General features: G+C 43.3%; 1 protein-coding gene and 1 long non-coding RNA gene across 2 annotated transcripts in view; one reads left to right on the top strand and one right to left on the bottom strand.

The window, feature by feature from the left end:
- Positions 1 to 6,844, top strand: part of LOC111743636 — a 19,945-nt gene extending 13,101 nt beyond the window's left edge. Inside the window, exon 2 of the long non-coding RNA XR_002781808.1 lies at positions 4,935 to 6,844. This is a non-coding gene — a long non-coding RNA (uncharacterized LOC111743636). The remainder of the gene's footprint in view (positions 1 to 4,934) is intronic.
- BCAS1 (breast carcinoma amplified sequence 1) overlaps positions 1 to 14,725 on the bottom strand; it is a 79,610-nt gene that overhangs the window by 1,954 nt on the left and 62,931 nt on the right. Inside the window, exons 9-11 of the mRNA XM_023534088.1 lie at positions 12,282 to 12,455; positions 6,048 to 6,113; positions 3,153 to 3,416 (exon numbers count right to left, since the gene is read on the bottom strand). Of these exons, the coding sequence (XP_023389856.1) occupies positions 3,153 to 3,416; positions 6,048 to 6,113; positions 12,282 to 12,455 (504 nt within the window). The remainder of the gene's footprint in view (positions 1 to 3,152; positions 3,417 to 6,047; positions 6,114 to 12,281; positions 12,456 to 14,725) is intronic.

Raw genomic sequence — 14,725 nt, 5'->3', positions numbered from 1 at the left:
ATAGTATATTATATATACACATATATAATGAAGTCTAGTATGGTAAATATAGCATAGTATATAGTATATAGTAAATATAGTATAGGGCACCACAATATCTATTATATAGCATACATTATATATAGGGTAGCACGGTATAGTGAATATAGTGTAGTATGTAGTATACGCAGTAGTGTACGGTATGAGTAGGGTGGTAGACTATAATATGGCGAAGGATATATAGTATAGTATATACACATAGTGTCACGCGATGTAATGTAGCAGCGTACATATAGTATAGGATAGCATAGGCTAATACATAGTATAGCACATACATACATCAAGCACATACTGTATGTAACATGTCGTGTTGGTCTTTGGGAATACAAACACGGCTGGGACAACATGGTATATCGAAAGCCTGGGCTCAGGGGTCAGCCATAGCTGGGTTTGAGTGCTGCTCCGTTCCGCTTGGATCTTGTGACCTCTGATCAGTCCCTTGCCCTGTGGGCTTACAGCTGTGTTCACACCTGGTCCTCACCGCACACTGTGCAGCTGACTCCATTATCACTCACACAGCAGAGGAGGAAGCTCGGCACAGGTAAGTCACTAAGGTCCACTTCCCACTAGTAAGCGGTGGATCTGGCTTCCATCTCCCATTTGCCTGAGCTGCTCTCTCAAGCGCTAGGTGATTCCCAGCTACCCGTTTACATTGCATCATAAATACCTGATGCGGTGATCGGATCACAAACTCCTCCAAACAGGACAGTGCCTTACTTATTCATCTCTGTGCCTTACGACCTAGGGAGGGGCTGACTAAAGTACTCGCACAATAGTTATTCCTTCCGGATGAATTAAAACGCGCCAGGCTTTGTTCCCAGGAAACTCTCCGTGATCCCAATGATCCCATTTCATCTTCGTGCTAACCCTGTGACATCAGTACTAGTAGCCCCATTGACAGAATACTTGAAACGCAGAGAGGTGACTCGTCCAAGATCACACAACCATTAAGTGGTAAAGCTGGGTTCAAATCCAGCTTTGGAAGCTTAGGAACAAGCTTCTAAGTTTCTAGGGCTTGGACTCAGGCTGCTGTTTTACTGTGAAAGGCCCCACAGATGATATGTAAATGAACGTACGTGATTGTGTTCCAAACTGTATGTACAAAAACTGTCTGCAAAGCCCTGGTCCAGCCTCGACACTATTGACACTTAGGGCTGGATCCCTCTTCTTCACTGTCCTGTGCACTGCAGGACATTTAGCAACATCCCTGGTCTCTACCCACAATGTCTCAAAGTCGAGGCAATCAAAGTTGTTCTGGACATCGCCAAATGTCCCCTGTGTATGAAAGCTCCCCTGGTTTCGAACCACTGGTCAGACCCAGCCTACCAGATCCCCGGATGTCGTGGGCAAGGAATCCACAGAAAACACCCTCTGGCAAAAGAAACCAAGAGCCACCAAGAATGAGAGGTACCGGGGCCATAAGCTCGGGACCTTTCCAGAACACAAGTCCTTCTGTACCATGCACCACCCGGCACACACTGCGTGCCCAGTAACGTTTCGACCGGAACTTTGGGCAGAAAAATGTGTACTTGGTTTAAAAACGACCGAGGAAAGTGTGCAGTGCTTTCCAAGGAGCGAGAGCTGAGAATGGAGAAAAATACCTCAACGAAACCTCCCAAATGGTGATCCGTCTTTATACATCCTCCCTGCTGGTGTTCACTCTCTTTTCTTTTTCGCCTCTTTGAAACTGGAGAAGGGCCTTTCACCAGAGGGAACCAAGGGGGAGTCTGCATTAGGGCTTCACATTTGCAAACGGCCTCAAATTGTGACCTTTAACACTATCTTAAATTGAGGTTCTACGCTCATACTCAAAGACACAGACTAGATAGTAGTACGATGACATTTATCACAAGACTTTAAACTTAGAGGTCTAAGGTGCCACTCCAAAGACCAAACACCGCCCTCACCTTCCTCTGTCTAGCAGGCCACCAAAACCTACAGCTGGCCACGGAACGGAACATGATGGATGACCAAGGAGGCCCGGGGCGGTGTGCCCCGCACAGCACTCCGTCTCCAGTGCAACAGGAAGGTTAAGTCCAGTTTCCTGGCCCCGCGACGGGCATCGGTGTTATCTCCTGGGCTGGCTCTCCTGGCTCCAGCCACATTCCCTGGGTCCAGGGCCGATTTCGCTTGTCTCTCCTCCTGGTTTGTGCTCGATCACCTTGCTGATTTATCATCTGAGTAACGACCTGGCAGATACTACTCACTTGCCAGGATTTATTTACATGATCTCAAATATAATAAACATTTTCTAGTGTCCTATTTTACACCATGAATCTATTCATTCATTCAGCAAACAATTAGGGAGTGTCTACTATGTCCTAGTCACCACGCTAGGGAGGATAGTGCCTCTGCCTGTGACAGGTAGGGTCACTGGCCTCCCAAAGCCAACAGTCTGGGGGAAGAAACAAGAACCAAACAGACAAATAAACGTAAAAGATTGATTAATTATTTATTGTCTGGCCTCTACAGACTCCTGGGGTTCTCTGGAAGGAAAGAGTTAAAGTTTAGTCACCCCTTTATTCCCAGACCCCAGGGTCGAGCTTAGAGAGATTTCCCTGATTTAAATTCTTCAAGGCTCCCTTTGGCCACCACCGAACATCAGTGCTCCCTGTCATCACCTGTCCCTGGCACCATCACCCTGTCCTTGCATTCTCTCCTCCAGCCAGACTGGACTTCAGCCCCGTGCTGCCTCTCTGGCATACCTTCGCACCTGCTGTCTCACTGCCTGGAACACATTCTGCCATCGGCCCCCGCCTGGTCACCCCCTTCCACCAGCAGCTAATCTGAGATCCCACGTCTCCTCTGAAAAGCCTTCCCGGAGGCTCCCCTCATACCCAAGGCCAGGCCACCTCCTGGCCCTCAGGCCCCCCTCACATGCCTCCTGGCCCTTCCCAGACTCAGCAGCCCCACGCGTCAGTCTCGAACCTGACTGCCAGCCCCAGACAGCAAGGCCATCGTCCACCTAGCACAGCGCCCGGCATCCAGCAGGTGATCAATAAATACTGTCTGACAAACGTCCGGCCATCCCCTAGGCAATCGGTCCCCTTCGGAGGCGGGAACCATACCCCTGGCCCGAGACCCCAGGAAGGAGAGGTGAAGGGTCCACTTACCAGGCCCTTGAAGAAGCCTCCGAGGGACTGCCGCCGCCTCTCGGGTCTCTTCTGGGACTTGTCCCCATTGGGCAGCGAGTTGGCCTCCGCTGCGGCCGGCTCTGCACATGGGGCCGGTTCTTTGGTGTCCTGCTTGTTGGTCTTCTGCTTGTTCAGCTCGGCCGAGGCCTTCTTGTCCTTTGAGGGGCCCTCCGTGCACTTCTGGCCTGCTCCCGCCGGCTCTGGCTCTGGCGGCGTGGTGGCCTTTTCCGTGGAGTCTGATATCTACAGCGAGGTCACGCAAAATGCATGTTAGTGGCTGCAAGACACCTCTCGATAGCAGGAGAATAAATATGTTAAAACGGAGATGTGTAAATGTTGGATGGTGTCTACGTTTTCGGGAGTCCTAGGTAAAATGAAAAAAAAAAAAAAAGGAAAAATGCACCAATACCTAATTATGGTGCAAGGTCACAGGAAGGGACATTTGCTTATTTATCTGATAATTCGTTAGTTAATGTTATGCTTTCCCAGTAAGCATTCTTTCCTCCTCTGGTATGAGAACCTGGGTTTTCCTTGGGAAACCTCTTTTTTCTCTTGTGTATTCCTTGGGATTTAGGCAAACTAAGTCCATACCTGGACCAGGGCGTGTGACTCAGGCTTGGCCAATCAGAGCATTGCATGTGACTGGGCTGCTATGATTGGTTCACGATGACCAAACAGATCAAAACTGAGCTAAGCTCAGGGCTTTGCTAAAACAACCAAGAGAGAGAGTCCTGCTCTCTTTTTGTTAGGTTTGAAGATAAAAGCTTGGAGTTTCCAGAGCCACCGTCGTTTTCAGAAACAAACAAAAAAAAGTGCTTGAAAAGGAAGCTAACACAGAAGAAAGCAGAGCTGAGAGAGGAGCCCACATACCGATGGCTCTGTGTGTGCCCCTGGATCCATCTGTTCCTGAAGTCCTCTCATGTGCATGTACCTTCGAGAGAGCTTCTCTGCTTACGACTGCATGTGACACGTTCCTTGGGGATGCCTATTTTCTTTATGTCTGTCTTGATTTCTGGCGTGAAACTGCCCTGTTGCTTCATGAAACGCTGATTTTAAAAAATGGCTGTTTTTTATTTTTACCTTTGAACTTCTACCCTTTCGTGCTAAAGTGAAATGTTCACAATTATATTTGGGTCTTGCAATTTGGGGGGATGAGCCTGTAAAATCCCAAATTCTAGCAAATGCTGGCTAAATTACAGATAACCTCAAAAAAAAAATCTATTAGAAAGTAAAAAGCTTTTCCCCATAATTTACTTGAACAGAAATGCCTCTGGGGGCCAGATAGATAGAATGAAAACACGTCAGAGGCTAGAAGTAAGAAAAATCACATGGAGACTTCGTTCCTCCAGTTGTGAAACCAACATAGTGATGGGGGACTACTTCTCTAGTGTAAGAAAAACACCAGTTCAAGCGATGCTGTTTTTGATGTCGGGGAGACAAGCTGGAGTGTGGGGTTGGGGACACTGTGGCGAACTGAATGTTACATGCCCTGTCTAACGAGGCAACAGCTGCTTAGACCCAGGTGAGTGATAATGGATAGGATTATAGCCCCGGCGTTGTTAGATCTTCTGGTTTTCCGATGGAAATTTAAAATTGAATTTTTTAAATGCAACATATGTCCATTTTTAGATCTTGACTTCAAAAGTTTTAAAGCCCTATTCACGGCAAATGACTACAACACAAGTACCCCTGAGGGCCACATTCGACCTACTGGATATGTGTTTACAATTTCCGATTCCTAAAGTTTTGTTCTGTCCCCAGGTCCAGAAATTCTATGACAAAGTGGCAGTTTGATTGAGCAAGCAGCAACCAGAGAGCTGTCATTTTGCACTGGTGGATCAAGCCTACCCCCTAGAAATACGTGAGAAGAATCACAGGTGCAAGCAGCACCTGGGGGGCTGAATTCCTCGGAGAAAGACGCATTCGACATCCGGTGCGCCCCATGAAGTTGTTCTGTCGCCACACGCCCTGAATATTTCTGTCACATCCCAGCTGCCAAAGCTGTAGCAAATGCTGAGATACAGATGTCCGACTATAAGAGACGGCCTCAAGCAGATATTTGCCTTCGAATGAGCCAGAAACTCCCACTATGATGCTCTTTAGAAGGCCGGAAATCAGTGACTCCATTTACACACCCCATGAACTGTCTTTGTCACGCAGATTTTAAGATAGAGTGAGTGGCTTAACATCTGGAGTCAAAGGGACCTGGTGTGGGTCTAGTTCCATCACATCTTTGCTGTGGGGTCTGGAATAAATTGTTTACTCTCTCAGCATCCTCACCTGTATGGGGGTAATAAAAAAATCATACCCCATGGCGTTGGGAGGATTACATGAGATAGTAATTGGAAAGCCTGTGTGACACAGTCTGACCCCTGTGAAATGCCAAACATAAGGGGACCGATCATCTTGGTTTGTCTGGAAATGAGAGGGTTCTAGGACATGGAACTTACAATTTTAAAACCAGAAAAGTCCTGGGCATCCTGGTTTAACATATCCAGAGGTGACTCTTTCTGAGAGATTGTGAGAGGTTGGATTCTAGTGCTGGGTGCAGATGAAGTACTCTGGAAATACTTGCTGAATCGAGTCTCCCCCGCCCAGTGACATTTTGGTCAAGACTTGTAGGATAAAAAAGGAATTTCCCATGTGAAGAAGAGGGAATGTAAAAGCCTCGCAATAGGAACTAGCAGAGGAATTCTGGCTTATTCGTGCTTGTATCTGTAGAGCCCAAGTTCATGTCCGATGAACAGTAGGTGCTTTACCTACAGATGTTCAACGAGTTGGCTGTGGTTTAGAACTGCATTGGAAATGAGGCTGGAAAGAAGCGAGAACACGCCAGCTACACCCGCCACCGAACCGAGTTCACAGGTCACTTACTTGGCAGCTGGAGTCTTTCCCATTTATTTCTTCTGAGTGGGTGATCCCTCCATCCCCTTTCACTGACTAAAATAACAAACAGACAATGGCCTTTCAGCTACCATAAGAACAACAAAATGAAGAACGCGAAAGAAGTTCCGAAATGGATGGCCACGTAATCATTCATTATTGAGATTTGGGATCAAGACCAATGGAAGACCAACCGGAATCATACTGCTCACGAGGTCTCCCATTTCCATGTGGTCTGTACCCAGAGTCTAATTCCACCCAAGTGTTGACCTCCGAAACTAACAACAACTATAACAAAAGTCCAAAACCCTGAGGTTAGATGATTCTGGGATAAATAATTGATGATGAAAATAGTAATGTTGGAACCAGAAAGTCATCGAACACGTTGAATGAATGAATCAATGAATGAACAGGGAATCGAAAGGTACAAACTTCCTGTTGTAAGATAAGTAAGTACCAGGGATGTAATATACAGCATGGTGACAGCAGTTACTGTGGTCACATGACATGTGTGAAAGTTGCTATGAGAGTCATTCCAAGCGTTCTCATTGCAAGGAGAATTTTTTTCCTTCCATTTCTTTTTACTGTGTCTGTATGAGAAGGTGCACGTCAACTAAACGTAGTGTGGTTATCATTTCATGATATATGTAAGTCAAACCTTTATGCCGTACACCTGAAACTCATACAATGAAATATATCAATTACATGTCTTTAAATAAAGCTGGAAAAAAGTAAAATAGATGAACGAACAATTAAACCATTGGGTCGCCTTCCATTGGTGACATTTAGTGGTGATTGTTTTATTGTATTTTTTCCCCCAGTAGAGGAATGAGTTATGTTCAACACTTTATTTTCCATCCTTTAATACTCCCTGTGGCCTGTGGCATCAGTAACAGGGCTGGATGGGATTGAATTCACAACTTTGGCTCCTTAAACCCACATTCAAAACGGATCTACGTTGGGGGCGGGGGGTAGGGGGTAGTGGAGCAGCAGCTTGAGCATCACCTGGGAACTTGTTAGCAGATTCTCGAGGATTCCAGATCTGCTGAATCAGAAACCCTGTGGGGTATAGCTCAAGTCCGCAATGCTGAGGCACACGTGGGTTGACGTGTCACTGCTTTAAGCTGACTGGCCACAGGCGAATGCGGACCCACAGTACATTCGTTTCTTCCCCCTCCCTTTCTTTGCTCGCCCTTGGAGGAGAATTTGGATCAAATCAGAAGGCTGTCTCATCGTCGAATGGTCCGAGGTTAGCCTCCTGAAAACAGACTCTACGGCTATAGAGAGATCATTGCAAAAGTTCAACCTCTTTTTTTTTTTTTAAAAAGGGGGAATATCTCAAGCTCGTCTGTGACTTTTTTCTGTTGTTCATTTTGAGGCATATAAAGCTGTATTTATGCAAAGGTGACTGACTGCATGCTGAGTTTAGACTGAGGGTTTTATTAAGTCCCTCTGAGGTCTCTTCAGTGACGGTTATTAATAATGGTGGTTATTAATAATCCCTCCCTACCTCCCCTCTTCCTCCCTGCCTCCTGTGTGTTCTCTCCATCCCTCTCCTTTCCTTTGGCAGAGCCCTCTTTCAGAGACAAATTAGGGGAGTTCGAGTTGGGCTCTGTCTGTATTCAAAGGACCATAACCACAAAGGCTTATTTTTTCCAGCTGTGAAAAATAGCAGGATTACTGTTAAGGAGACTAAAATTCTTTGAGAAGCTATTTAATATTTTAAAGAACAATCTGAAGACTATTAAGTCATTTCAGAGATTTTCCCAGTGTGATACCGAGTATCTTTCTCCATGGAGTTTATTTTTATTTACGAGAGTCAAAGAGGAAGCATGTCAGGACCTCAGCCTGCAGTGTGGAGAGAGGATCAGGTTGTGACAGCCACACCTTGCACATTAATAAAGTCATTGTCTATTTCTTTTGTTGTGTCTGCATTCCTATAACTTATACTCTGAGGAATGTTTAAACCATCTCCAATATATATCTCTTAGATACTCCAAGCTCTAGTGGAAACGTTTGCTGGTCAGTTCACATGTCTTTCTTTAAAAGAAATGCAAGGTATTTTGACGGAGATCTAAATCCAACCAAAGTTGAGATTTAAAAGAAGAATTGGGATGCCATTTTAGTTTAGTGTGAGTATATCAGCAAGATTGTTTACTAGAGCAGCCTCATTAGAACAATTCAAGGAACAGGCTCTGCTAGAAATTTCCAGGACAAACAAAGGCTTTGAGTCCAAGCTTTGTGTTTTACCAGGATGCTCCTTTGAAATGGACTTGAACTCAAGTCAGACAAAATGACACAACGGAAGTAAATCTCACTTTAGTGACAAGTACATTCAGAAAACTATGTCCCAGCTTTATGTAACTCGGGTACTAATTCTCTTCTCTTTTGCCTTGTAATTTCAGGTAAGCCCAACAAATAAAAATGATGTTTCCACAGAATCCCCTTTAAGGGTAGGAAAAAAAATGCAAGTCGCTGGTGAAGACGGCAATCACCCCAACAAATGCTACCTTTCCTTAAAGAGTCGTTCAGTATTCCTATTTAAATACTCAGGGAAGAGTTTGAGATCAAGGACTTTGGCTAGAAAACTCCTGTTTCCGTATATTTATTTATTTGTTTGTTTGTTTATTTACTTATTTTTAAAATTACCGTTACAAACCACCATCTATACTCCCCTTCAGAGAGTAAATTTTAATATGTTTCCTTAGACTTATTAGATTGAATGTAATCAGTAAAAAAACTCTGGTTTCTTGGCTGCCTCCTCATTTGGGCCTTTCATTTGCCCAGCATTGAAGCTCATAGTCTTTCTCATCTAAGCCTGAGAATGTTATTCTAACAGTGTCTTATGAAACTACTGGTCTAAAGAGACTGGAGGATGGTTAAATGAAACAATGTAGGTGACAATAGTTTGGAGGAGGAAAGTACTTTTCAAGTGCAAGGTGTTTTTAATATTGACAAATTATAAACCTATATTTCTATCTCCCACTTTTATGGTTTCATCTGCCTACCTGGTTTGTGGGTACTTGAATATAGCTCTCTACCCACTCACTTTATAAAAATACACTAGCATTTCAACTATGCAATTTCTTGACATCCAGTTGAATTAATGCATAGAAGAATCTTTAAAAAAAAAATTTTTTTTTTTATTTTTTATTTAGGGCATGACAGATGTCTTAGCTGTTTCTTGTAATTATTTAAAAAATCTGTAGGAGCCCATAGAGTTTCTGTGAAGTAACATATCTACTTGTATAGAATGCAATGTAAGGATTTATATGATTCTATTTTATTTCCTCTGAAATTATTTGAAAAACAATATTCTTTCTATTTTTATTTTTATGAGGTTAATTTCTGGAAAGAAAAAGATTTTTTAGAAGTAAACCGGGCAATATGTTTATTAAAATTAAAAAAAAAAAAAAGAAAAAAAAAAAACCAAACATCTTAACCAGGAGTCACTTTGCTATGGGACAGAAAATATATAGTCTGAGGGAAACTTAAGAGAGGCAAACACGAGAAGGTAGAAAATCCATAATCTGAAGGATAGAGGCACAGATTACCAAACAAAAATGACACATTTGAAATTGAGTTTTCTATTACATCAATTATTTTTTTAAAAACTATATTTTGCTAAGGATATCTAAACTCAGTTGTAATATTCTTTATTTGGCTCAAAAAAAAAAAAATCCTATAGTGATGGGCCAGATGCGATCTCTATTTTCAAGCCCTTAAAACAGAGTTTTGTTTTTTTTTTGCTTTTTTTCTTCCTGCATAAATAAGAAGACTTTAAATTTGTTGGGAAGCCATGAAATGTTACCTAAAATTGTTTCTTGAAAATAATTACTGAAGCTAACTTCCAGGAGTCTGCACTATGGGGTATTAACACATGTGCATAAACGTGGGGTACAAGAATGTTCACACAGGTTAGCGGAGCAGCTGAGATCACGTGTGTAAGACACGTGGCTTGCGCCCACTGAATACGGCACAGAGTTGAAAATTAATGTCTGTTTTCCTCATTGGGCTTTACTCTCCATGAAGACAAGAACTATGTCTATTTCTGCTCACTGTTTTATCCCTCGTGCCTGGAACACAGTGGGTGCTCACTAATTATTTGTTGATGACGTGAATGAATGACAGACAATAGGTTGGAAACAAGCCAAATGTCCACCAATAGAGCAATGATTAATCAGAGTGTGAAAAATCCAGACCATGTGATTCCACAAAGTTGTTACAAAGAATGAGGCGGCTCTATACCAGGGGCCGCAAACTCAGATATCCACAGGGACAGGGCCAGCAACATAAATGAGTGAGCTGGGCTGCGTATGACAATAGGGAGTGGTGGGGATTGCGGTAAACTGGAAACCCATGCCTTTGTGTATTTGAATCAATCGCAGCGGTACTATTATGTTCTAATGGAAACAAAACAGGATGCAAGACAATAATTATTAAGATATCTGGAATTTTAGGAGAAATCTCAACAAGCATGGAAGCTTTAGAATTTAAATATAAAAAAGAATAATGGTCAAGCTGCCGGGCATTGCCCTTTCAATAGGTAAAAAGAACAATGCCCAAGATGAGGCTGATGCTATGTATCCACGAGGATTGCTTAGGAAATGAGCCCACTCTCATCTCTATCCCTAACTTATGGAAAACCGATTCCAAAGGGTTCTTTTCTTTCCAAGTTTGTTCCCCTAACAGTTTGGACTTGCCCAGTTTTTACTCTTAGAAAACATCCCCAAGCAACATCTAATGGATAGCTCTGAGGATGAGTTTATAATATGGGACCTCATTAGAATTTAAAGCTTTGTTTTGAATGAGTGCAATGGATGGTTTAGATGTCTTTCATTCTTTATTTGGAGTCTCTCATATTTCCTCTCTTTTAAACAAAGAAGCCTGATGTTGGTTATTTGAAAGGGAAAGTCATTCTGTTTGCTTTTTTTGTTTTTTTAAATCTCTCAACTCCATTCAGAAACAGGGGAGCTGGATCACCCTCAATGTTACGATGAACTATTTGGGGGTCCCATTCGTTGTGCAGATGGTTTGCCAGAAACAGGCCAAATGTTCTTTTCTTTCCTGACATTGTGTCAAAAATTAGTTTAACAATCTCAAGTCTTGATCTCCATTTTTAACACCATACTGCAGAGTAAATGCCGAGGACTGTAGAGGGGGGTTCCAGCCACACCAGCTGCCCACTACTTACTCTATGCATCTCAGTCCATGAGAACCCAGCCACAAAAAGAAAATGATGCCTGTCAACAATTTCTAACAGAGTTGTTTGTAATATGCCTCAACTCCCACTGGTAAGGGTTTGGTTTTGTTTTACGAACTAGAAAGAATTCCTTAACAGGTTGGGCCTGTGAAAATAGGGTTTCTTTCTTAAAGGATTAAATTCCCAAATACTTCTGAAAATGAAGGTGCACTATAATGAAATTCTTGTCGTTCATTAAAAGAGAATTAAACCAATGACCTTTCACATGAGTTTTTGTTTTTTGCCTTCCAACTGATTTGGGTTTTATTTTGTTATATTACTTAAGTTCCTGGATATTTAGATATTTAATGCACATGACTCTTCATAGATACCAAAAGCTGTCTACCCATATTTTTTTCCATTCTATACAAACTAAAGGCATGGCAAATGCACCAACTAAGTTATACATATTCATTATTAGAATATTATGTTTTCATTTCCGTATATGAATTATTTACAAATCAGCTTCGTTCAAGTTTGTGACACTCACGTCACCTTCAGAATTTTTCCAACATCAATATATAACTGACTATTACTTAATCCTTTAATAAATGCCTATGTTCATTATGTAAATAAACGTATTTTCAAAGGAAACTGTATATAATTACTATAATAAGAAAAGCAACATCAGTTGTCATAAATAGAAGGAACCTTTAAAAATGAATAAAATTACAAGTAAACAATAATATTAATTTCTAGGTAGGTACTGTTGTCTCCTAAAACTCAGGACCCAAAGCCGGCCCTTTCTTTGTTAAAATGGGTGTTAGTCAGGGTTAAAGCAAGGTTAAGGAATATTAGTAATAAACCAAGACTTTCTCTGTGATCGAATCAGAAGCACAAAAGGGAGTGTTTTCCCACAGCACAATTCACATTCCATCTGTACCACCCACAACTACCTCTCATGCCACCTGTGACCTGGGTCTTTATTCTCCGGAGCTGAGCTGGATTTTTCAGTGTTCTCGTGCTGGAAGCAAGTGGCTTACCATTTGTCTGAGAAATGCCATCAGGGAGGTTCTCGGTGGTTTGCGTTCTTCTCTTCTGAGTTTTACTTCTGTGGCTTCTGGTGTAGCATCTCCGTCTTCGCTGAGATCCACTGTTTGTGAGGCTGAGTCTACGTCCTCGGCCTTTGTAATCTCTACTGGTGATTCACACACCACCTGGATTATTTTGCCAGGTAATAATAAGACAGTGAAAAAAAAAAAACATTCCCCAAAACATGCTTTATAAAGTGGAGTCCTGATTCTTCCTTAGACCCTCTAGTAGCTGGAGGTTTGAATCTATGACTATTTCCACACGGGCGCATCTTCGAGAAGGAACATTTGTGTCATATGATGTGCTCTCAAACAGCCAGTTTCTGAACAACTGTCAAATAAATGGACTTGGACGTGGCAAAATTTCTGTCCCATGAAGGTACAATGCTTAGACAGGAAGTCCCTTTTGGGGACTGCCCCTCAGAGTACACCCCAAACCCACTCCATTCTAGCAGGCCCACCTCTTTGGTCTGCCATATAGGCGAATTACAGCTGGCCTGTGTTAAAAATCAGGAGTCATCATTCGCTCAAGATGCCAGCTTTAGAGATGGTGACCACGACACCTTCCAATCCATATCCTCGTTCCCCTGCAACTGTGGAGAAATTGTCCTCTGTGCTAAAAGGACAGGGTGAAAGCCACTTGCTTTAGTAGACTCCGCTTCCCCTTTAACTCATTTCCCATTTCATACCCCCCTCCCTGCACCGGTCATTTGCTATTGCTGCTTAGCTGAAGTTTAGGCTTTCAGGAGAAAAATGAACTTGGGAAAAACAAAACAAAACAAAACTCTAGCTAAGTTGCTACGGCCCCCAGCAAGGTAACTAGTGATCTCAGAGTCCCCTGAATGTCTGTGGCGGGTAAGGAAGGCCAGCTGTGTGGGCGCGGATGTAAAATCTGATTCATCCGCATTTTGATTCCAAAACTTGTTCTTTTCCATTGCCTCCCTGCATCTGTGCTGTGTCCTCATCACATCTGGGACAGTTTCTGCCTCTGCCTTGGTCTCTGCAAAAGGACAGAGTTAACTGGCCTGGGGAGGGTTTTATAATTTCCTTTTGGTTGGCCTCGGGCAGGGATTGGCAAACCGCAACCAAATCCATCCCGTAATCTGTTTAGGTATGGCCCACGAGCTAAGAATGGATTTAACATATTTCGAGGGTTCTAAAAAAACGTTTTAAAAGATGAAACATGTCCAACAGAGACTGTATGTGGCCTGCAAAGTCTAAAACGTTGACTGCCTGGCATTGACATAACAAGCTTGCCATCCTCTGCCTCAGAGAAAAGCAGGCAAGAGCCAAAGGCAAGTCTGCATTTGTTTTTCCTGGTGCCAGACCCAACTTCTTCAGAAGTTCGTTCTCAGAGGCAACTTACTTATTTCCAAAAACACAGCATGCTCCGGAGAAGCCATTTGCCTTTCTTTCAAAGAGCACATACCATTGGTTTGCAAATGAGCCCCATGATCCAAATTGAGAAGGACCCTTAATTTCTCTATTGTCAACTGAAGCAGGAAGGTGCCTGCCCATCAACTAATCAGCCTGCAGGAAAGCCCCTCCCCACTCCAACAAGGCAATTCCATCTGAGCTGTCTCTCTCTCCCCACCTTCCCTTTCTTAAAATATTAACATGACTTCTAGCACTTTCCCTCTGCAAAGAACTGGGCTGGGGAGCTGCAAACGCAAAGCCCCCGGGAGGCAAGGCAGGTAATACCAGCATGAACTGACCAGCAATGAGACAAAAAGGGGCAATGGGGACTGTGGTGACAAAAGTCAAGTTGTCTCATCTAAAGACACTCAAAGAGTAGAAGAACGAGCCCAGCTTCTGCTGCTGGGCTGCCGGGCTGTGACGCAGGCCTGTCTTTAGGGAACCAGGCTGTGACCGGAGCCAAATAAGAGACTGGGATTAGCCGTCCAGTGCGGATGGGTTTCCACATAGAGGCCTGATTTAATTCAACGGCATTTCTGAGAAAATAAGCTTCAGCCACCAGCACCCTGGGGTAAGCCTGAACGGTGGGCAGTCTATAGAGTGACTATGACTGCGGCTTGTGGCACCAGCCCTGCCTGGGTCTCAATCTTGACTCTGACTCTAACAGGGACTCTAAATCAAGGTCCCCGCTCAACATCTCTGTGCCTGGGCTTCCTCCTTTCTCAATGGGAACAGCACACACATCAGAACCAAACCAGGCAATGCACGTGAAGTTCCTAGAACAGTGCCTGGCACACAATACGCACTGAGCTGTCGTCACCAGTGGTTGTTACTTGTGCTGTTATGAGAGCTCTTTACTTCACGGGCATGGATTATGTGGGATCATCCACCGTGCACACGTCCACTATTGAGAGATGACAAAAATAACTACCTCTTTCTATGCCTGACATTGTGCAAGGTATTTTTTTTTTAAATATAGT

Source organism: Pteropus vampyrus, unplaced genomic scaffold (genome assembly GCF_000151845.1).
Source record: "Pteropus vampyrus isolate Shadow unplaced genomic scaffold, Pvam_2.0 Scaffold117, whole genome shotgun sequence".
Taxonomy (NCBI): domain Eukaryota; kingdom Metazoa; phylum Chordata; class Mammalia; order Chiroptera; family Pteropodidae; genus Pteropus; species Pteropus vampyrus.
Note: the sequence above shows the minus strand (reverse complement) of the source record. Positions and strands in the feature narration are given on the sequence as shown.